At 30.5% G+C, this 22,477-nt stretch overlaps 4 protein-coding genes across 6 annotated transcripts; 2 read left to right on the plus strand and 2 right to left on the minus strand.

The window, feature by feature from the left end:
* Positions 1–1,312: 1,312 nt before the first annotated feature.
* Positions 1,313–7,734, minus strand: LOC148282153 (uncharacterized). Of its 2 annotated transcripts, none has more exons than XM_088225539.1 (5): positions 7,435–7,734; positions 6,910–7,339; positions 5,619–5,779; positions 3,098–3,503; positions 1,313–1,666 (listed from the first exon to the last, which is right to left on the minus strand). In XM_088225539.1, the coding sequence occupies exons 1-5, from the start codon at positions 7,546–7,548 to the stop codon at positions 1,494–1,496; spliced, it is 1,284 nt and encodes a 427-aa protein (XP_088081665.1). In that variant the 5' UTR covers positions 7,549–7,734; the 3' UTR covers positions 1,313–1,493. The 2 variants fall into 2 exon arrangements, with proteins under 2 accessions (XP_088081665.1, XP_088081664.1); XM_088225538.1 differs by having other exon boundaries at positions 7,429–7,682.
* Positions 7,735–7,778: 44 nt separating this feature from the next.
* On the plus strand, positions 7,779–9,313 carry OXA1L (OXA1L mitochondrial inner membrane protein). The gene has a single exon (XM_088225543.1). The coding sequence runs from the start codon at positions 7,983–7,985 to the stop codon at positions 9,246–9,248; it is 1,266 nt and encodes a 421-aa protein (XP_088081669.1). The 5' UTR covers positions 7,779–7,982; the 3' UTR covers positions 9,249–9,313.
* A 5,175-nt stretch (positions 9,314–14,488) lies between these two features.
* betaggt-I (geranylgeranyl transferase type-1 subunit beta) lies at positions 14,489–19,823 on the minus strand. Its single transcript, XM_088225540.1, has 5 exons — positions 19,470–19,823; positions 19,216–19,352; positions 17,836–18,009; positions 17,215–17,378; positions 14,489–15,105 (listed from the first exon to the last, which is right to left on the minus strand). The coding sequence occupies exons 1-5, from the start codon at positions 19,571–19,573 to the stop codon at positions 14,626–14,628; spliced, it is 1,059 nt and encodes a 352-aa protein (XP_088081666.1). The 5' UTR covers positions 19,574–19,823; the 3' UTR covers positions 14,489–14,625.
* Positions 18,560–22,185, plus strand: Vlet (COMM domain containing 10 protein valette). Of its 2 annotated transcripts, none has more exons than XM_088225545.1 (2): positions 18,560–18,654; positions 21,564–22,185. In XM_088225545.1, exons 1-2 carry the CDS (start codon positions 18,626–18,628, stop codon positions 22,138–22,140), a joined length of 606 nt encoding a protein of 201 aa, XP_088081671.1. In that variant the 5' UTR covers positions 18,560–18,625; the 3' UTR covers positions 22,141–22,185. The 2 variants fall into 2 exon arrangements, with proteins under 2 accessions (XP_088081671.1, XP_088081670.1); XM_088225544.1 differs by lacking the exon at positions 18,560–18,654 and adding an exon at positions 21,005–21,305.
* Positions 22,186–22,477: the final 292 nt, after the last annotated feature.

Below are 22,477 nucleotides of genomic sequence, written 5' to 3' on the forward strand. Positions count from 1 at the left end.
ATCGAACCCGGAACCTTCCGTGCGTGAGTCAAGCGCCTTGACCACTACACCACGGAGGCCGCCATTGTGTTGTATATTGGATTAAATAAATAAATTTTAAAAAATCTTAGATCCAGTAAAGATCTAAAGGGGAAGTGCAGAGTAATTGGACGTTAAACGAGAGTGTTTACTGTTTTGATAAATATTTAATTTTTTAATTTGCACGTATTTATACTAAGCTACAAAATCTTATCGTACAGTTTTATGAGGCATGAGAATTGTAACGGTCCCCTTTTTTTCCATATTCAAAGCGCACAATGTAAAAATGTGCCTGCTAGCCGACGTAAAATCCACAACCCTTTTTACCAATCCCTCATTGCACAACTGAGCACCAACCAGAGTCAGCGTAAAAGGGTCGTTTATTCACTATGTATATTCTGTTTCTAGTGTACATGATATTTTTATCAATAGATTTTTTTAAAAAGAAATACTTGCATTCTTATAATTTACACAAATATTTCAATTTTAGGGCCATTTTCTTTTAGTCGTAAATAACCGTGTTAGAAAATGGGAAACAAGTTGCGGTAAAGCGAGGTTTGGACCCCCAACCTCTGATCAGGAGTCCTCAATACTACCAACAAGACAACAACCTGTCACAATAGTTAAAATTAACAATAAAACGTTAACTAGATACTAATTATTATATATTGATTTCAAAATATTATAATAAACAATACATTTACTCAATCACTCGCAAACGAGTGGAGGCGTATAAAAAAAAAAAAAAAAAAATACATTTACTATAAACTCAAGAGAGGATGACATTATCAGTAAAATTAAGAAAGTGGTGGGCATTGATAGGCAATGGTTTGTAGCGAATGGACAATTAAATAAAGGCTTCGAAAATTTAGAGTGCAAATGTTAATGGATGCAAAAAACAAGGAAAGAAAAAAATCCATGAACAAATCCAACAAATATTTAAAGATGGACATTTTGTTTCTATTTTTTTACTGCAAGAGACCCAATTACAGGCTTGAGAAAAATTTCTATTCATTTTTGTGATCTCAAAAGTCAAAATATTTGGAATGCTGGCATGAGAAGATGTATGAGAACAAAGTGGTGTAGCGTTTAGGAAAATATTATTTTTGTTTAGTTAGGATAATTTGCAAAAACATGAAGTGAACAACAAATCGACCACGGGGCGTACTAAGCTCTCTATTGGCATTCATCCTCTACAATTCTTGAATATATTGTTATTTTTATGTTTTCCAATGAACTTATTTTGTCAACATTCATTATTTATAACTTTAAATATTTTTTGTTTTAATAACACTTTTAGCAATAATTCAAGGCAATTTTTATTTTTATTAAAAAATACATGGCAGTTAGTTTTAAGATCACCGAAATTTTATGATTTTTTTGTAAACTAAGTCATTTTCAACATTTTGTCTGAACAAAATTTGTTTGAAAATAATTTTCAAATATGCTGTGAAAATATTAAAGGACTAAAGTTACTAGCTGAACAGCCGGCGTTGTTTTGTATTGGGATTGCGTTTTCGTGGATATTTAAATGTTGGATTGGGTCTGTCAAACATGTTGACTTTATGAACATTGTAGCGGTGAATTTTCATTGTAACTTGATGACTAAATGCTTTGTCACAGTCGGGACAAACATAAGGCCGTTCACCTGAAAAAAACACATTAAAATCAATCACAGAAACTTCTGTTACATTTTAATTGGGAAAATCAAATACAGGTAAACGTCGTTTTACGCCGGGGTTCCGTTCCGAGACACCGGCGTAAAAAAAATCAGCGTAAAATAAACCCAAATATAGTGGAAGATATAAGGTTAGGTTCCGTGTCAAAATTCTAAGAACAATCCAACATGTTTATTTAATAAATATCCTATATATATTCCAAATAAATTATAAATGTATTTTATAAATACAGTTTAAACTCGTTTACAAAATAAATGATAATGTCTTGATATATAAAATGATTTTTTTCATAATAAATACTAACTCACCAGTTCGTCAGTACTAAATTAAATTCTCACACTTTTTTGAAAAAAGCATTCAATTTAATTTGTTTTGATTGTTACTTCCTTTCTTACAGAATCATAGCATAAACTACAAATATTTTAATATTCTTTTAATTTTAATAATAATAAAATAAAAAATATAATCATACCTTTTTATTTTTCTTAAAAACAAAACGAAAACTAACTCAGAAACAATTTCACACACACAATAGGCTGATCGTATACACGGTTATAGAATAAAACAATGTGTAAAAGTGTGTCTGCTATTAGAATCGCGGCGCCTACTGTCGTCTGGTGTCGGCCAAACCGAGGAATCCCACCTCCACCAACCGGCGTAATTGTAAATCGGCGCAAATCGAACCGGCGCAAAACGACGTTTACCTGTATACTATACTGCATTTTATTTTTTAAAGAAGCATTTGCATTCTTATGATTTACCCAAACATTTCGATTTTGGGGCCATTTTCAACGAGTTGTAAATAACTCACTATTAGAAAATGGGAATCTAGTTGGGCTAGAGTGGGGTTCAAACCTCAGACGTCCGATCCATGAGTCTGCAACACTAGGCACGGGACAGCAACCAGATACAAATATCTGATTCGATTTTAATTTTAAATATTTTATTTGCATGTAATATTTGTGTCTTAAACATTCAAATATGATTATTGTTGGGTAGTAGATAATTATTGTAAAAATAGAATATTGTTAATGCATTATATTGGTAAATTGAGTTTAATATTTAGAAATTAAATTTATCATATTCTCTTTCCGCAGCTAATGGTGCAGCGCTTCTTGATCATTTTTTTGTTACATGAGGGTAATAAGATGATGAGTCAAGTCCATGGAAAGTGAAATATTGCGGTGATAGCACTCCTGCCGGGAATCGAACCCAGAACATCAAGCATGGCCACCTACACTACTACTCATTTCTAGCTGAGAGTAGCCATCGAGTCGAAAACATTCATCCGGGATTCTGATTCTATTTTGCACACAGAACAGTTCCACCTTTACATAGGTACAAGCAGAACTTGCATAGCTAAATAGTTTTTAAATATTGTTGCTGTAATGCTAACATACCTGTATGTGTTCGTAAATGAATTTTTAATTTAAAAAGCATTCCAAACTCTTTACTGCAATATGAGCAGACGTGGTGAACTTCGTGTACCATTTTAGTATGCTGACGAAAACGAGAAGCCATAATATTTTTACCACATTTTGGGCATATTTTATATTTTTTAGCACAGTGTACTTCCGTTATGTGCCTTACGAGGGCTCTCTTAGAGTGTAATTTAGACCCACAGGTGTCACAAATAACGCCAGTATTAGTTTTATGATGCCTGATGATGTGTGCTCTTAATTTTGGTCCATTGTGAATTTTAAGCCCACAAAACTGACATAGTAAATCTCCATGTGCCAGTGTTGCATCTACATTGTGTTCCTTTACCTGGTGCTTCGATAATTGTGATATGTATTTAAATTCAACCTGAAATATTATTTGTTTTATTTAGTGACAAACACTTTTAGATTACAATTACAATGTAAGATAAATACATTTCAGTTTAACAACATATTATGTATATATAGATGTTAAAAAGGCCAAGCTAATGCACCATAATGTGAATTTTGCAAGAGTAACCTCTCCTTAATCAAAGATTTTTTTCAAATGAAAAATTCTTTACAATCATTCAATGCTAAAATACAATCGAAAATTGACAGTTTGACTTTCCTTTTCTTTTTTTACATATTTTACTGATAATTTATAAATACTCTTTAATTCAATTTTGCTTTTACTAATAGCTGAGAGAACCCATATAATCTACAGTTAGCTTAGCTAAATGTTTTATTCATAAGACTTCTTGTGATTTTTTAAACTTCTTACATTATTGATGGTAAAAAGCATAAATAACTGAAGATTTTCAATGAATGAAAATTGAGCACAGCTTTTTTTTCTGAATAAATTTTATAACAATGTAGATAAGACAGATGTTATTTAAAAACAATTAGGGCTATGTATGACAAATGCCAAAACAAGATTTTAATGTAAACTTAAACAACAATTCATAAAAATAAGAACATTGTATCAGAGGGTTTTTGGTGTAACTGCCAAAATTTACACACGATTTCCCATTGTTATAGCGGATTCTAGAATCTAACAAATTAGAACAGGCTGAGCCATGTTAGATGGAGACTATTATAAACAGAGAACACTATGTTTTAATTTTACATTAATTGGTTTTATATAGATTCCCTGTTATTAAGTATGTATATATATTTTTTTACAATAAATTTATAAATAAAATTTTAAAAATAGGTTTGAGAATTGTTAACTAATTGTATTTTGTGATTTAATTTGACTTCTGTAAAGTATCAAAGATTCCTCTATGTCAATCTTTTCTATAATCTATGGTTTCTAGCATTTTGGTGGCAATTTGGTATGCATGCAAAATATCGCAGATTCAGGAAGTAGATTTCTAAAATGTCTCAAATGTTTTTTTTAATCATCCAATCTGATACACCGTACTGTTGCAATTTGGCATATACATCTCATGGCTCATGGGTGTCAGCAACGCAGCTTAAAATTATATTTTTATATTTATAATTTACAAAACTCATTTGGATTATAAGGTTTAAATTAAATTCAATTAGTCTCCTATATAACTTAAAGTAGTTAGGTAAATCATTGTAGTGTCCAAACATTTGTAGATAAGTATGCAAGGATTTCACTCCCTGTGGTGGTATTCTGAATCTTCTCTAACCCCTAAAGAGTGATTGATTTAAAAAATAAAATGCGACGACACTTTGCTTCATATAACAGCCACACTGATGATTAAATGTCAAATGGTGTATAAAACTGCTTCAAAACTAATATATTTTGGTCAATTCAACCTAATTAAGTATTTTGTGTAATGCTTAAGGTGGCAATAATGTTCTAAATTAAAATCATCGTGTTTTTGATATCACATGTTCATATTTTTTTATGTTTGATCATCAGTGTGGCCATATATGAGCAAAAATTAGTCGCATGGAAAAAATAATATCCTCAAATTAACCACTCTCTAGGGGATAGAAAAGATTCATAATTGCACCCCTGGGGAGTTTATAAAGATTGATAGATACATATATTACGACAAAGATGGAGAACTTTTTATAAGAAAAAATGGCTAGTTTAAGTCATCACTTTGAACACCGTGTAACAGTCACCATTCTGCCTATGTTTTCTTTAATTAGTCCATCTCTCGATTTATATGAAATAAAAAAGCTAAAACCTTTATTGATGTGGATGTATCATATAATAATTCGGATGGATGTTCATCCGAATTATTTCAAACATCTATTTTTTTTTCTTAGACCAGTTGGTTTAATCAACAATACTTTAAGTATGTCTAAATTTTGGTAGACAGGTACTAGATTTCACCTTTCTCAAAAGGGTTTTCCATCTCTGTTGTAATATCTTTCAGTCAGTGCCATTTTTTTTCAAATAATATAATAATCATAACACCCTTATCTGCATCCCATAGTGCATAGGCCACTGGATTTTGCTTAACTTTTTATTAATATTTTTGTTAAGATGCAATTCATAAAAACTCCAAAAACTTACATTACAATAAGAGCAAATATATTTGTCATCTTCAGGGCTATATTTCTGTTTGTTGGATATCCGTTTGTGGGATCTGAGATGTTTCTTTTTCTCTGATTTTTTGTAACATACCATGGGACACTGTTTACATTTATACACATACTTTTTATTCTCTATGGTCACTAAAAAAAAACATTTTTTTAAAAATATGTTAACAAGTTACACAAAGATGGTGGGAGAAACATTGTTATAGTTTGAAACTCGCTAAGCGCTCTTAAAAAAGGTTTCATGTTAATTGCCGCAGATCATATTTGCATACATTTTAAATATTTTTTTAAATTAATAAATAAATTTGACAAATATTTTTGAATGACTTATTTTTGTCGTTTTTGTCTTCTTTCAAGTCGGTCGCTCGATGCTGAGGATCGTGATCACCATGAACACTTCTGATTAGTCTGTTCCACTCCAGTCTGTCCTCAGCCCAAAGAACCGACTCATCAAATTTTAGCCCCGTAGCCACCTTTATTTGATCAATCCATCTATATGGGATTCTACCCCGGCTTCTCCTACCTTCAACTCGGCCAGACATAATTGCCTTTTCAGCAGCAGCCTTCTCCAACACCACATCTTGAATGCATCGAACTTCTTCTTCTCCTACCATGTTTTTGGACATTTTTTTCTCTTAGGATTCACTCGTATAAATACATTTCATAACTTTATATAAATATTGTGATTTTTTTATTTTTTTGAATATTTTACTTCCGATAAGACTTGTTGGTGGTTTGAAGTAAATCTTATTTGACCAACATAATCCTGGATCTATGTTTTTTGTAGAGATACGATAATTCCTCCTATCATATAATTACTTAAGTTTCAAGTAGGCTATAATCATACGTCTTTTGACTACCAATGTCTTTCGGTCTGATGACTATAATGCCCGCCATTTTCTAAATGACAGACACAACTTTGACATCTATTTAAATAAAACAAAAAATATGATGGTTTTTTCATTTTCATTTCCCTCTTAAACAATATACAGTAATTCCCTTACAGCATTTAAGATTTTCGTTGATAATATCAATTTATTTCAATTGATTAAAAAAAACCATTACAATACTTATACAACAGCGTAGCTTAGATTCTTATTTTGACAGGGACTACGAGTTTTCTGTTTTTAAAGCGAGTGATGAATAAAAACTATTGTATTTACATCATGAAACATAAAAAATATAAACGATTTTTTGCTTATGTAAAATTGAGATTTTTCTCACAATAAATTTGATGGCAACAAAAATATATGGACAATAATTACCAGACTTTTCCAAAGATACATCTTCATAATTCAAATCGGAGTTATAAAAAATGTAATCGTCTTCATAAATGTCCTCTTTTAAATCATTTTCAGAATTGGTTTCTGTAAAACTCTTATTTTTAGTGTAAATGTTTGCACTTATACTTTGTTTGTGTAAATCTACATTTCCAATTTCTTTCAACTTTTCATCATTCATTAGACACATTTCTTGGAATTTCGAGAATATCTCTAACTTAAACAAACACTTTCGACAAATGTAAATACACGGATCATCATGCGAAACTGTTATTGAACAACATTTATATATTTTATCATAGTAATCGTGACAACTTTCCCAGATTGATGTAGCATCACACAGTAATATACTCTCAAGACATAATCTGCAACTCAATTCATCAGGTCCCAATACAAGATGCGTTCCGAGTTCTCCCTGTAAAAGGCCATCGTAAAATTAAGAGTTCCGTACATAATAATAATACAATTTAAAAATGAAACAATTAGACTTGAATAGGTAAATACATTTACATCATCGTTTGGTGGATTTGAGTTACTGCTTTGAATATTCGCATTTTGTAGATTTCCATCACTTACAGAATATTTTTTTATAGTATGATACTCTAAAATACTGATATCGGTCATGATACTCTAAAATACTGACAAACTGAAAACCCTTGCAACTGTCAAAGCACAAATTACTCGTCCCGTTGCCTGCGGCCTCGTCAAAAACGTCAGTTGTCAGTCAGTTATTGTCGTTACTGTCATAGATCATCGATGAATGATAGTTTGTCTTAGTTGTCAAAACAACGATTATAAATTTTAGTTTGTGGTGAATTTATTTTTATGATTTTTGTAACTAACATTTTGTCTATATTTGCGCTTTCTCATCTGTACTTCATTGTCTGTGCTTAAATCCATAGATTAATTTGATGAGATCTGAGCGAATCAGCAAATTCTAACCTAACCCCTTCGCTTTTTTCCGATATTTGTATTTGGTTTCACAAAAATGTGCATTTACGCTGGGCAGTAATACACTTTGCCTTTGTGATTTCATTATTAGTCGATACGTGCTGAAAATGTTGAAAATCGTTCGTTGCCAGAGTAAATGCCTCAGTGTATATCAGACGTTTGAGGTTACAGCTCAAAACACACACAAATTCAATTATTTCAAAAGAAATCATCACTTTTGGAATGGAAGGCAGCAATATTATCTCTGTACAAACTGGTCCGTCTTAAAAAAGGAAAATGGTCGCTGTGCGCAATATTCAGCGCCCCTCATCAATAAACAATTCGCCGCTGGTTTCGCCAATTCTACACTACCCGATATTCCTGAGCCTCCCCCCACTATTTCAGTTCCTGATATTGTAGAACATGTAACCAGTTTATCGGCTAATGGAGAACCCACATTAGCTAGCATGGGTTTAGGCGGTTGGAGTCCAGTTGGCATCGTACAAAACTCTCTAGAATACTTGCACGTCACTTATGATATTCCTTGGTGGGGTGCCATAATCATAGGTACAATTTGTGTGAGATTACTAGTATTCCCTATTGTCATAATAGCGCAGAGAAACAATGCGCGCATGAATAATAACTTGCCTCAAATCCAAGCGATTCAGTTAAAAATGACCCAGGCTCGACAAACGGGTAACCAATTGGATTCCGCACGCTACGCACAAGAATTGATGCTATTTATGAAGGAAAAGGGTTTAAGTCCAGTTAGAAGTATGCTGGTACCTTTGGTGCAGGCACCGTTCTTTATTTCTTTCTTTGTGGGTCTCCGAAGAATGGCTAACTGCCCTGTAGAAAGCATGTCAACTGGAGGACTCTTTTGGTTTACGGACTTGTGTGTTCCTGATCAGTTTTACCTTCTCCCTATTATCACAAGTCTGACTCTGTTAGTGACTATTGAGATTGGCGCTGAAACTGGACGCATGAATGCCAACAACATGGTACTGATGAAGTATGGATTACGCGCACTGCCAGTTATCATGTTCCCCTTCATCATCAACTTCCCGGGAGCCATATTGTGCTACTGGACTTCCTCCAACTTTATCTCCTTGATTCAAGTATCTATCCTGAAGATACCCAGAGTGAGAGAATATTTTAAAATTGAAAAGATCATCCGGCACACACCTGATACGCTTCCTATAAAATCAAAAGGTTTCGTAAAAGGAGTAAAAGAATCTTGGACTAACATGAAAATAACCAGAGAAATCGAAGACAGAATGCGAGTGGACGAGATGCTGTTTAATAAGGCTGGGAAGGGTCCCCTGCAGAAAACCTACAAGTATGATCCAACAAAGCATCCTGGAGCCATTAGCGCTAAGAACAAGGACATATAAGCTTAACATCTTCAATAAACTTTGTATATAACTTTATTAAAAAATATATAATGGTAGTTAATTCATCAATTATTTTAATTTAAAAAACCCTTTTTAAAGCAATTTGCAACTTCAGTTATGAATATTATGGATAACTTATATTATAACACATGATAAGGGATTGCCAAATCCAACAAATACTTAAAGATTGATGTCAGAATAATCAGTGTGCATGTAGTGTGGCTTTCCAACCTCTGCCTACCCTTTTAGAGAAACTGCATGTTTGTTGTTTTATATTACTTTTTTTAAACATTTGTTTGAGTGTTTTATTCCTTTCTAGAGAGATTTTCTAAATAGAGAATCTCTAGAAAAATATATTTAAATAAATATCTCTACATGCACATGATTTTGATTAAATAAGTTAAAAGAGTAATGACCATCATACAAACTGAATGGGAGTCGTAAAGCCGCATGAATTTTTTAAGTATTTGTAATTCATATATATGTATATATCAATAAAAAGTAAAACACTTCAATACAAATTAATGCAATTGTTTAATATGATAATAATTATTTACATAAATTGAAAAAAACTTGACACTCTTGGTAACATTGTATGTTTATTATTCATATAAGGAAATTTTCCCGTATTACTATTACGTACGTACTAGTACGTAAATTTAATGTTACTTTTACGATTTTCTATAATAAAAAGCCATTCGATATAACATTCCTCTTAAGATAACCAGCATTTTTTAAAGCTCATAGTTTTTAATTAAATCATATATTGCTAGAATATAATATATAGCCTATATTGGTAAAAAGATCACAAAATGAATATTCAATAAATATTGTTTCCTTACCCTTTTTGGAATATATACTAGTACATGAAAACAGTGCAAATATTTACATGCATATTCAGGACCTATTGGTGAATGTTTTGAAACTTTTTTCTAAAAAAAAAGTAGGTACTTAATTAAGATTTACTTCAAATCAATATATTTAACTGCACGGCTACGAAATATTTACAGATAAGTAATTTTGTTATATGTATAAAAAAATTAATAACCTAGGTCTTCCTGATTTTTTAATGAGTTTAATTTTTCGCACCAGAAGAGACTCAATTTTACTATGATGAATCGCAGCAGGCTTGAAAAAAACACATTTTAAGCTTTATACGTAACTGGAAATCAAAGTTAGGGTCCCCAATTAATATGGGAAGTTAACAGAGTTATCTACACTTGTCCATAAAGAAAAATCTAATTTTCTGTACGAAAATACGTATATTTGTATGATTTTTTCGAAACATCCAATTACAAGTTACCAACTAAGATAATTAAAAAATTTATACACATTTTTACACAGAAAATATGATTTTACTAGAGACAATTGAAGAAAACTGTTAATTTTGCATTGTAATCGGGGCCCAGAACTTTAGGCGTGAGGCAAGTGTCTTAGTTATTGGAACACAAGAGTAATTTTATAATTTGCACGGGCAATAATTATTTTTAGTTGAAATAATAATAAAAAAATGTATTATGACATGCCTGTATGGCACTGCTTTGAGCTCATTTAAAATATTCATAATATAATAACATTTTCTAATGCAACTGACTTATATACCAGTATCAAGATGAAGAGATAATGTGTCTTAACTTTTTACAAAATTACAAGTCAATACGGAATTTGTTTCTACTTTTTAAAAAATGAAACCCTTCGCTACTACTCTTATCTGTCACCACTCCATAGGTTGGTTTTCTTGATCTATCACTGCTACAGGAAAAAAAACAGTTATTTTGTTCAATTTAACAAATATATCAAGAGTATTTAATAACATACATATATGTATATTGTAATGGAAACAAAACAATTTCATTTAGCGATGGGACCACACCCCGTGTAGCGCACAATTGTAGTACTACATTGTGTTGAAATAGGCAGTGTGCACACTTTTGGCTGTGTGGACACTACAAACGTGTTACAAATTTAACACAGTGTGGCATATGAAGATAGCCCCGAGGTGTAGATTCACAGTACCAACCTAATAATTTTGTTTTGTGCGAGATAATAAATAACAATAAAATTATGATGAATAATATTGGAGAAGGCAATTCGATTATTACACGTTTGTAGTGCACAATTGTGTGCGTGGGCACATTTTAAATTATATGATTTCCCATCGCTAATTTCATTCTAAAATTGTGTTTTGTGGAACAGATGTAATTTTCCTACATACAGCGCAATATTTGGAATTTTTCTAAAAAATATAGGCAGAGTTGTTTATGCTCTTCTTTAATCAAAGATTAAAATATTGTAATGAAAGGATTTTTTTCACTAAACAGGTGTTTTTCTGTGAATGTATTTAATTGGGTAGTCCATATAAAAGGCAATCCATATAAAAAATATATATATTAAATTCTTAGCTTTATAATTCCACCTTAATTGTCAATTACTAGGATCAGACAATTTCATATGTTAAAAATGGTCAGTAATGATAACTAGCCTGATTTAAAAAATATTAATCCAAGTTATTTATAAATTAAAACAACAATGTACATAAATTATTTATTAAACATCTATTTACACATTTATGTACCTATCTACCAGCCAGATAAATATTTTGAACTTTGACATTTTAGTTTTATGCATAGCACTAGATTAATATAATAATTTAATACTGACAATAGATTAAGTAACATTTTTAATTAAATGTAAAAAGTGTACTACACAGCACGTGTTAAATAAAACTTTGCGTTCTTAACACAACACTGGCATAAAAAAATAAATTATTTTGTTACATCAACGTGAGATAAACATTTAAGAAAACAATGATTTAAACATGAAAAGAAATGTGAGCCAAAAGAAAATGTTTAAATTCCAATCCTCTGTGGCTTGGATCTAAAAGAGCCAATTTTGTAAATCGCAATATTACAGGAGGGTAATTTTTCAGCCACTTTGTGGTGTTATAATGAACTGTTTGAAACAAATATGAATAAAAACACATTATCACACATTATGTATGTGTATATAAAAAAGTCATTTATGTTTTTTTCAATAAACATTGCCCCTCTACAAAATGGTGGTCACATAAAAATGAAATCTGACATTGGCCCTTTTAGGTCCAGGCCACAGAATAATCGATAGCAAAGAGTTATATTCGGTAAAAGTTATTAAAAGAATTTTCATCTTGTTTTGTAAAGTGAAATACAAATTTGAAAAAGCAGTCCTACTTAACAAATAACACATAATTTCATGTTAACGTTCAGAAAATCATCCGAGATAGAGAAATAATAATAAAATGTGTATTATGAAATTATAAGGAATTGTCATAAATAATTGTAATAAGATTATTTAGTACTCTTCTCTCATGAGAGCTAACTTGTGACAAAACAAGGAGCTAAGGGACAAAATTGGGGACCTAAGGAAAATAACATATAATTTTAGTTTACATTACATCACATTTAAAAAAATAAATCTTTACATTCTTTGATTTAGCAAATATTATCATTTTAGGGCTATTTTCAGTTAGTTGTAAATAACCAAGTTAGAAAATGGAAAACAAAATGTGATAATGTAGGATTTTACCTCAGACCTCTGATTCAACGACCTCAACACTGCTACAGACACTTCAGCGTATCATAACTTTATTTCATATCATATACAACTCTCACCCTGATGCTATCAAAATCGTACATAACTCTCGTTTATATTTATCTCCACTGTATGTGAGCGAACAGTGCCCCATATAATGTTTACACTTTTAATCAGTGCGATATTTTAATTTTAAATGAATCGTTCATATCTAAAATTGTCTTACCCTGATCTTATTTGTTCTTTCAAGATATGTATGGAACACACACACACACACACACACACACACTGCTGTATTCCCATTTGTTGTTGCTCAATTAACTATCTTTTTTGCTCACAAATTTAATGTTTTGCTAGCAGAATAAATCATTTGAAGGATACTTCAATACTTAAAAATAACAATGATGTAAATAATGTTACAGATTTTGGGGAAACTTCTGCTTTGAAGAATTTCATATGCATATTGAAACCATCCCCCTTTTATTTTTGGATTAAATTTTAATTCATTACATGTGATATAGTAAAACCACTATCAGGTGTGAACAAAAATTACAAATTGATTAATAATAAACAATATTAGTCATTCTTAAAATGTAAATAAAACATAAAATACATTTTATGAATTATTAATATTATCATTAAGAAAAATATTGAATTTTTTCCAAGCTTTCATTTTTTGTGGTTGTATTTTGTTTTAATCATACATGTTTATAAAAAAACTTATAATGTATTTTATTATAACTAAATTGACCAAATGAGTCCGTAAACAAATAATATGTATTAATCTTTCAATAGTATTTATTTATTTAATAAAGAAAATAACAAAATAATATAAAAAATAATTATCTAATTTTATAATACTATAATATGTAAAATAAAATTTTATTGTATAAATTCATACTAGTATTATATCAAATAATAATCTTTATTTTTCAGTGAACTTTAAATTTCAAATCAGCCTCATGGTTTATCGTTGTGCCTTAATCTCAAATTCTTATTTTTTTATTTTTAAATACTATATTATGTACCTACATTTCATACAGATCACATTGTATGGCAAAGTCGGTGCTACACTCTTCAAAAATTATTATAGACACGACATGTGGATTTGTATGGATGTGATTAATTTAATTAAACGCAATTTATCAACAGTAAATGAATAAATATAACAAATACATGTTTAATAAATAACAAAACTATGGGACATACACACAATGGAATAAAAAACCTAAGAGGACAAAATAAAACAGAATAATGAAAAATATAATGAACACTACTAATAATCAAATCCAATGTAATAATTATGAAAGTTAAATTGAACAATATTTTTTTAATCAAATTCAACGTTACAATATTTGAGTTTGTACAAATGTTCGCAGACAAAAGACTGGATTTCACCCCCTTGGGAGTCATTAAGATTAACAAATTACAACAGGGATGGAGAATACCCTAAATATAATGAAACCAACTGGTCCAAGAAGAAGTTTAAAAATTGAAAAATTGTTTTCAGGCGTTGCCTAGTAGGTGAAATAATTCAGTCAGATGAATCTATTCACAACAATAAAGGTTTCAGCTCTTTAACTTCACTAAAATCAACAAATGGAACAATTGAAGAAATGTGGATGTTCAAACATAGGCAAAATGGTGAATGTTACACAGTGTGTAAAGTGGCCACTTAAACCAGCCAATGACAAGTCATAAGCCCTGTAAATGCCTTGACTTCCATATTCCCTTATTTAAGGTATTCTCCATCCCTGTTGTAATTTGTTAAATTCAACGTTGTTTATAAAAACTTTACTAGCAACAGTCATTCATTTTTCCATTTCTCTTGTAGTTGTTTTAAATGATCATAAGCTCTCACACTAATATTTAGACTTGGCATAACTTCATTCAAATAATCTTCTCCAATTAAACTTAGACCTCCTAATCCTAGATATGTATGTAAAGGGTCAGAGTTTGTATCGGGCCATTTGGAAAATCCGCCAACTATTGAGTCTTGAGTGTCTAGAACATATTTCTTGTTTGATTCAAAATCTGTCAGCTCAAGTGCACCCAACATTTTAAGAGTGGCGCCGATCCAAAAACTGTAACACGTATCCACCGGTTTGTTTGGTCTTCCTTGGAATCCATCAACCTGTCTGTTGACGAGCCACCGTTTAAGACCATCTACTTGTTGCGTGGACAGTTTATCTAGTTGATCACTTAAACTTAATGTGGCGATTGCGCAAAATGTTGTGCCTCCGTGTGACTCTAATTCTGGTCCTTGACTAATTCCATAGTCATAATTCTAAAATAGTAAAATAGAAATCAATACAAAATTCATTTAGCTCTTGATTTTTTTATTAAGTGGTTAAGTATCAATAGGTATATATTAAATAACCAAATAAAATGAGGAGCAATACATCAAATAGTATTTTGTCCACATTAGTCCTTTTCTTTTAAAACTGAAAAAATCCTCGAAATAGCGTAGAAAAAATGTACAATTAAACAAAAAGATATACTAACTTTTATTTTAGGAAATAATTAATGAATAGTTATGGACAAAACGTGTTTTGACGCAACCACGTGGACAAAATACATTTTGGTGTGACTCAATGGGGACAAAATGTATTTTGAATAAACCACTTTTAAGAAAATGTATATTTTATTATCAAAAAGCTGTTTTATGGTGAAAATATTTTTTTAAATTATTATAATTAACGTAAAATATGACATCTGATGATATTTCAATAAGTTACAACTGGGTAAACACAAATTATAAAAAAGAAGTCAATTTGATTAAGTCCGGGTTCTTCATCTAAGCAGTTGCATCAATACTCTTCATTACTTTTATTGCAACTGTTATTCTTATAAGTATTGAGTATTCCGCGTAAAATTGAAATTCACATTCTTATCTCGTAGACAGTAATTTTATGAAGTCTTTTTTTTCCAAATTAAATTTTATTTTCACTACGAAAAGCAATTCTTTCAGGAATGTCTCTTTAAAGCGTATTGTCCTTTTTGTCATTGATAAATATTTTCAGGTAGGGTCGTCAAATCGTTGGCTACAATTTAATTCTGACATCAGGCTCGCCTGTTTTTCCAACTCTGCGTAAGAATATTTTTTTCATATCACTGATACCAGATTTCTTTGTCTAAACTTCTAACTTATCCCATTTCTTTATGCATGTATCAGTATACTGTATGTTAGAATGATTAATTCATTTTTCCTCCTGATTCATCAGCAAAATCGCTTACACATGGACCAAATTCATTTTGATGTACCCACATAACTACCCAGCTAACTTTGAACATTATTTTATGTGTGTTAAAATGCGATGTGTCCCCTGTCTGTCCTTGTCACAATTTTTTCAAGTATTTTGATGTCATGTAAAAAATTGAAGTACAATGAATAACAGTAAATAATTAAATTTTTCTAAAATCCCGGATTGATTTTTACACAAGGTAACCTATTGAGCATTGTTATTTTTTAGTGTACTTTTTATGGTACTTTGTAGAACATATCCTGCGTGTAAAAAGAGGTTCCAGTGCATATGGATGGTGTTATGCAAAAATGTGTCAAGCTACAAAATGGAAAAAATCTGTTAGTGTTAGAACCATGATCTAAAACTGATATTCTTATTTTGAAAAAACAGTTTAATGAGTTTAAACTTCACAATTCTCTGTAGTAATACCTCGATGTGTTAACTAAAAACCACGCAACTGGACTAAAAACAATGTAACACTGCTTTACTGTGCTTAATGTATTGTTGGGAATAAAGATGAATATGTGGCTAACATGATAACAATATTGCGACAATGTGTTAACCCTACAATATACGCTTTCTTTGCCAGAACTGCCAACAACTTTTGTTTATTACAAAGGGCAGTTAACTTTTTTGTAATTAGGGAATTCATATTGTTAGTAAATCCCAAGGTATTTTTAACATCCGGTTTAGAAAATGAAGCTTTTATTTCAATTTCATTTTTTACTTAAAATTTTCCATCACAATAAAATAAATTCTATTGATAATTTTACATTAAAAAAAATATAAAAATTATAGATTTACATATTACATATTTTGGGAAGCAACATTGTTTAAAACATTTTTGAATTATTGTAAAGGTAATAGTTTTTAAGGTGTTCTGTAAAAATGTGTTATGCAACTTTTTTGTTAATTTTTTATATTTAAAAATAAGAAATGTAAAAATTTTATCACCTTTTTTCGTTCTGTTAAGTAATTTTTATATATTAAACTGAACAGCCAAGCTAAATTGGTTATCATATTGTTGAAAAATGCGCCTGATGTTAAACATCAATTATAAGGTTGAGGTTGGCGTGGTCAAACACATTTTTGCATAACCTCATGCATAAAATTGTTGCCAATATTAATTACTTAGACAAAAGTTTACTTACAATGCTAGTGATTATATAATTTGTAGCTTTCTCCACATCAAATCCTGACCAGTCATTCAGAATATAACTAATGCACGCTGCACAATACAAAAAACGCATGTCTGCTTCTGTTCCCGATAATGTTGCAGAATAATTCCCTTCTGGTTTTTGTAAGCATTTTACTCCTGTTAAAAATGCTTCATGATTACAAACACAATTTTAAAATGTGGTAATTTTCAATTTATAATATATATAATTTTTAATTAATAGAAAAGATTTTATTAATAAGGATTTAACGCTAATGCTGCAGTTTTTTTTGTTTTTTTTATCAAGTAGGTATGCTTATTTCAGAAGACAAATCCAAGATTGAATACAAGATCTTGACTATGGGTTCTTAACCCATTCAGCGTGTCCCAGAAACTTTTTTCTGAAATCAGTTTACTCATCTATATTTTATCAATCCAAAAGTTGGTTCTCAGGGTAGTTGTACTTAAGAATTTGGATTTTTTATTAAGTACTGTTTTGTTGGTAAGATTATTTTTCTGTATTGAGCACACTGCATTAGTGCCTATGTTCAAAAACTGAACTATTGATGGGATAAAAATGAAATATTTCAATATTAGAAAATAGTGTATAACTAACCAGCTATGATGGCTTTTCTGTGAACTCTAGAAAGGTCATCTCCTAAAATAATAAGACAGCAAAGTCCTGTATAAGTCATAGTAAGGTGACCGCATCGGTAATTTTTGGTACAGTCATCCAAATCTATGTTCAGTGTAGAGGAGCCTTGAAATCCACAAACACTCATATCATCATCTAAAAAAATATATACATTAGGTAATATAAAATTAAAAAATCTTTTTTTCAGTTCAATGCTGCACAGTAGTATTTATTTGTTTTAAAAAATTAAACAAGGTTATGTGTGTTGTTTATATATACAAGGTACAATATATATATATATATATATATATTGTACAATACATGCAATAATATAAAAATACATTATGTTGGAAATAGATTTCCTTTTTGTTTAAGGAATAACCCACTAAGCCAACTGAGAAAAAATATTTCTTGGATTTTTTTCTTGCAACTAGCAACGCAGGTGTAAAAAAGAGGCAACATGGGTTTAGGTTCTCATGAGGCATGCGCAGCACATGTCCAAGCCAGGTCCACTGCCTCATCCTCAAGAAGCTCATTATAGGATGCTGCTGCGTTCGTTCTCAGACTTCAATGTTAGTTATGAAATCGAACCACTATGTGCCTAATATTCTCCTCAAGCACTTACTCTCAAAACTCAGAAGTTTTGACGTTTTGAGCTTTGGTAAGGTGCCAAGATTCGCACCTAAATAGGACTACTGGCATTATACCAGAGTTGAATTATCGGCATTTCGTTTTGACTGAGTATAGACATGAGTTCCAGACAACACGCATCATGTTCAAAGCTGCTCCAGCAATTCCTAGGTGTGTTGCTAGCTCTTTGTGCATGCTTTCATATTATCAGTTAAGTGAACGCCCAAGTATTTAAAGCTGTCAACTTTCTCAATCTTCTGCCCATTATTATAGATAGGTTGATTAAGGTCAGGACAAGATTTGCTGCATATAATCTGAGTCTTTATGGGGTTTAATGGTGTTAAAACTTAAATATATTTACTGTTAATTAAAATAAGTGCTTTCTTGTGGCCCTTTTAAGTATACTATCTTTTAAGTAACAATTAAATTTACTTAATGCTAATTATTATATCCCTAGATAGAGAATTGAACATACTAAGGAGAGCAACTGGTAATGATCTTTCACCACAATAATTATATAATTATGATTATTTTAGATATTATTATTAATTTAGAATTTCTAAATTGTATTAATTTATCAACAATCGATTTTGAAAAAATACAGTATATTAACAGGTAAATGCCAACTTACATATTTTAGTGATTTTTGACATTAATTTATAAGCGTTGATATCCTTTTTACTAATATATTAAATTCTAGGCTGAATACATAATTACATATTTTTAGCTTACCTTCATTTTGGGGTAAGATCTGAAGTCTATAAATCCATTCAATTATATTTGTTGATATATTTGGTGAAATAGACGACAGGGCCGATAGCGATTTTAGCAAATCCAAGCCCGATATAGAAAAAAATGCCAAAGTCAATCTGAAACAATTACTTTATTAGTTTAACTGAGATCCATTCGAAAAATTTGACATCTTTTTCTTGCATCCGTTTTTCTCTATATACCTAAGAAATTTAGAATAATATATTATAGCTCACCTTGTCGTATCATGAGAAGATAGACCCGACGGCAAAACGTTTAAAAGTCTTAAAAAATATTTTACGTGTCGTTTGAGAGCTATGTCAGTAATTGTTTTATCCATTTTCGTTCTATAACCTTAACGCACTAACGCCTACGCGTTTGAATCCAATTGGAGAAGTTTATAACCAAGCTAAATAAGTGATAATTAATTTGTGAAGATACGCGTTCATCATTTAGGTAGATGATTAAAAATGTCACCCCCAAATGAGTCAGATAACGTTAGAAGAACTTTGATATTCCTAACAAAACTAATTAGCATTCTAACGTAGAGCAATGTCACGGACACAATTTTGACTTTTGACAATCACCTCAAATTTTGACAGATAAATATTCTTCACCTCTATACTGCCGGTGTTGAGAATATTGGAATTACCGATCATCCATTAGTGATCTATGGTTTACATCAAATTGCATTTCTGACCCGATTTCATACATCCTCGAATATTTGCTGGTATGCTCCTATTTTATAGATTCAATCATTAGAACAATGATTAAAAGTAATATGAGATTTATAATCCTCTCAGCAAATTGGCTTTCGAGGCCGAGAAAACAAAGAGGAAACCAATTATTTCGTTCCAAAATAGATAGCAAATGCAAAGTTGCAAAGGAAACAAAGTTATCAGCTATACAAAAATGAAAATAATTTCAAATTAACTGTCACTTTACTATTAGAAAAAGGGCTTGATGATAATAATTTGATCATTATTAGTAAAATAAACTTGTTTTATTATGATTAATCAAAAATACAGTTTATGCAGAGCAAAAAAAATCGGCTGCTGCAACCGCAACGTAAATACAAAATAGCAGGTTTAACTTCCTGACATTTCAGGATTTTTTAAACTTATATTGCAACACTTTGGGCGATCGACGCAACCCCCTTCACCATTAGTGTGTGTTTAATCAATTTAATGTATTCCCTCATTCCATAAATATTTTATTTTACTTGATGGATGGTTCTGTTCGTAAAACTTGTTATGCAAGCGTGTCTTTAATTTATTCTCACTCCCCCAGAATAATTAAATTATGATTATTTCATAGTGCCTTTTTTAAGTTAATTCTAATATCAGTTAGTGTCTAAAATATTTCAATCAATGCATTTATTTTCATCTAAAATAACCAGGTATTCATTGTTAATCACCAACCATGCTTAATAATAATATTAGGAAATAAAACAGGTGATGTTTGAAAACATTAAAAAAGGTAGTTTTTGTTTTTTGCAGTTTCAATAAATATTTCAGTAAATAGAAATAGAAAAATGAAAAAAACGACATCAATATTTTAAAAGATAAATAATTGAATTGAAATTTGGAAAAACCCTAAAATATTTGAGTTTGAAAATTTAAATAAAATCGTAATTCAGCTCTTTCAAATATTTAAAAAAACAACAGATGGTACCTTTTGCCATAATATGACTACCGAAATTTCGCCTTTATTTCAAACCACTCAGAACTCATAAAACGGTAACGGTGATCGGTATTTTTATTAGAACGCCACACTCCATGATCTGTCAGCTGTCACTGACATTAAAAGTTTAAATAATCTCTGGTCATATTTGTAATTTTGTGATTTATTAAAAATCAAAATAGAAAACAGGATACAGGAAATTAAGAAAATATAGTGGTTTTGGTTCATATTATTAAATTGATGGCATTGCAAAATGCGGAACCTCCTATAACTGCTAATATTTGAATCGCTTTTAATTAATATTCAATTGAAATTGGTTTTATAAAAAAAATAGTCATTGGTACAATTATTATTATTATGGAATTATGTTGGATAAAAGTTGCAGCTGGGTAAGTGTCATTCCTTTTGTCAGCAAAATTTTTACTTAGCAAAAATACAAAAGATTTTCAATTTCAAACGGAAGTAGTTTCGATTATTGTAACCTCTCCATAGAACATGAATCACAAGACTGAAATGTAGACCCTAAAGTTAGCGGATGCACCACCAAATGGGTTTGTCATTTTGGTACCCATTACCTCATTATGTACAGTGTTTTTATAGTAACTTGTGAGATAACATTTTTATATTAGAATTGTGTTAAATTTCAGATTGCAAAATGGAATTGAGTTAATTAACAAAACTGATAAAGTCAAGTTTGACCAGCTTATATCTCATATCGTAGGAGCTATTGCTGGAAAAGCAGAAGCAGGTCTCTTTACTGCCGATGAACTTCTTGCTTTAGAAAAAGTTTTGAATCTGGACACCGACAATGTCACTCTATTGATTAAAAGCATCAGACATATAATGAAGAGAATGGTAAAATTCATAATGCGCCCGAGCTTCATTTTGAATGACCTCACAACTGTACTCAAAATGAATGAAGATAAAGCACAAATATTTATTGACAATTATAAGATCCTTACTAAAAAAACGATGGAAGAATACAGCGTAGCAAATATTGGTAATATCGATGAAGTGACTAAAGCTATGTGGCAAGTTAATCTGGAGATGACGTCGAGCAAAAACCAACTGGAGCGAAGTACGAGTATTCTATTCAATTTGGAAACTGGTGAAAGTGAAAATAACTCTGAACACTGCATTGAATTTGACATTGATGAATTGAAAAGTTTTCATTTACAACTGGAAGTCATCCAAAATGAACTAGATGCAGTTATCAACACATAGACTATGAACATAACATCAATATTACAATAAATATCGTCAGTTAACTGATAAAACCCTCTAAATGCATTATTGCCTATTCTGAAAAAAATCTATTTGACTCAAAAAAAGTATTTTCCAATCTTCGTTATGCATATTTTGGACATGATACATACCACATGAAACCGTCTTAATTTCTTTAAATGGTTTCATTTTTTGCGATTTCAAAAACAATATCTGGTAAATACAATTAATGGTTTTCAATTAATTTTTAGTTGTCTTTTATTCATAATAACTTTGAAACTTAACCTCGGAGGATTTTATCGGTTCATGAAGCTCAAAAAAAAATCTCAAATTTTGT

This window comes from Micrasema longulum, unplaced genomic scaffold, assembly GCF_059751315.1.
Source record: "Micrasema longulum isolate JH-2025_06_02 unplaced genomic scaffold, ASM5975131v1 h1tg000371l, whole genome shotgun sequence".
NCBI lineage: Eukaryota > Metazoa > Arthropoda > Insecta > Trichoptera > Brachycentridae > Micrasema > Micrasema longulum.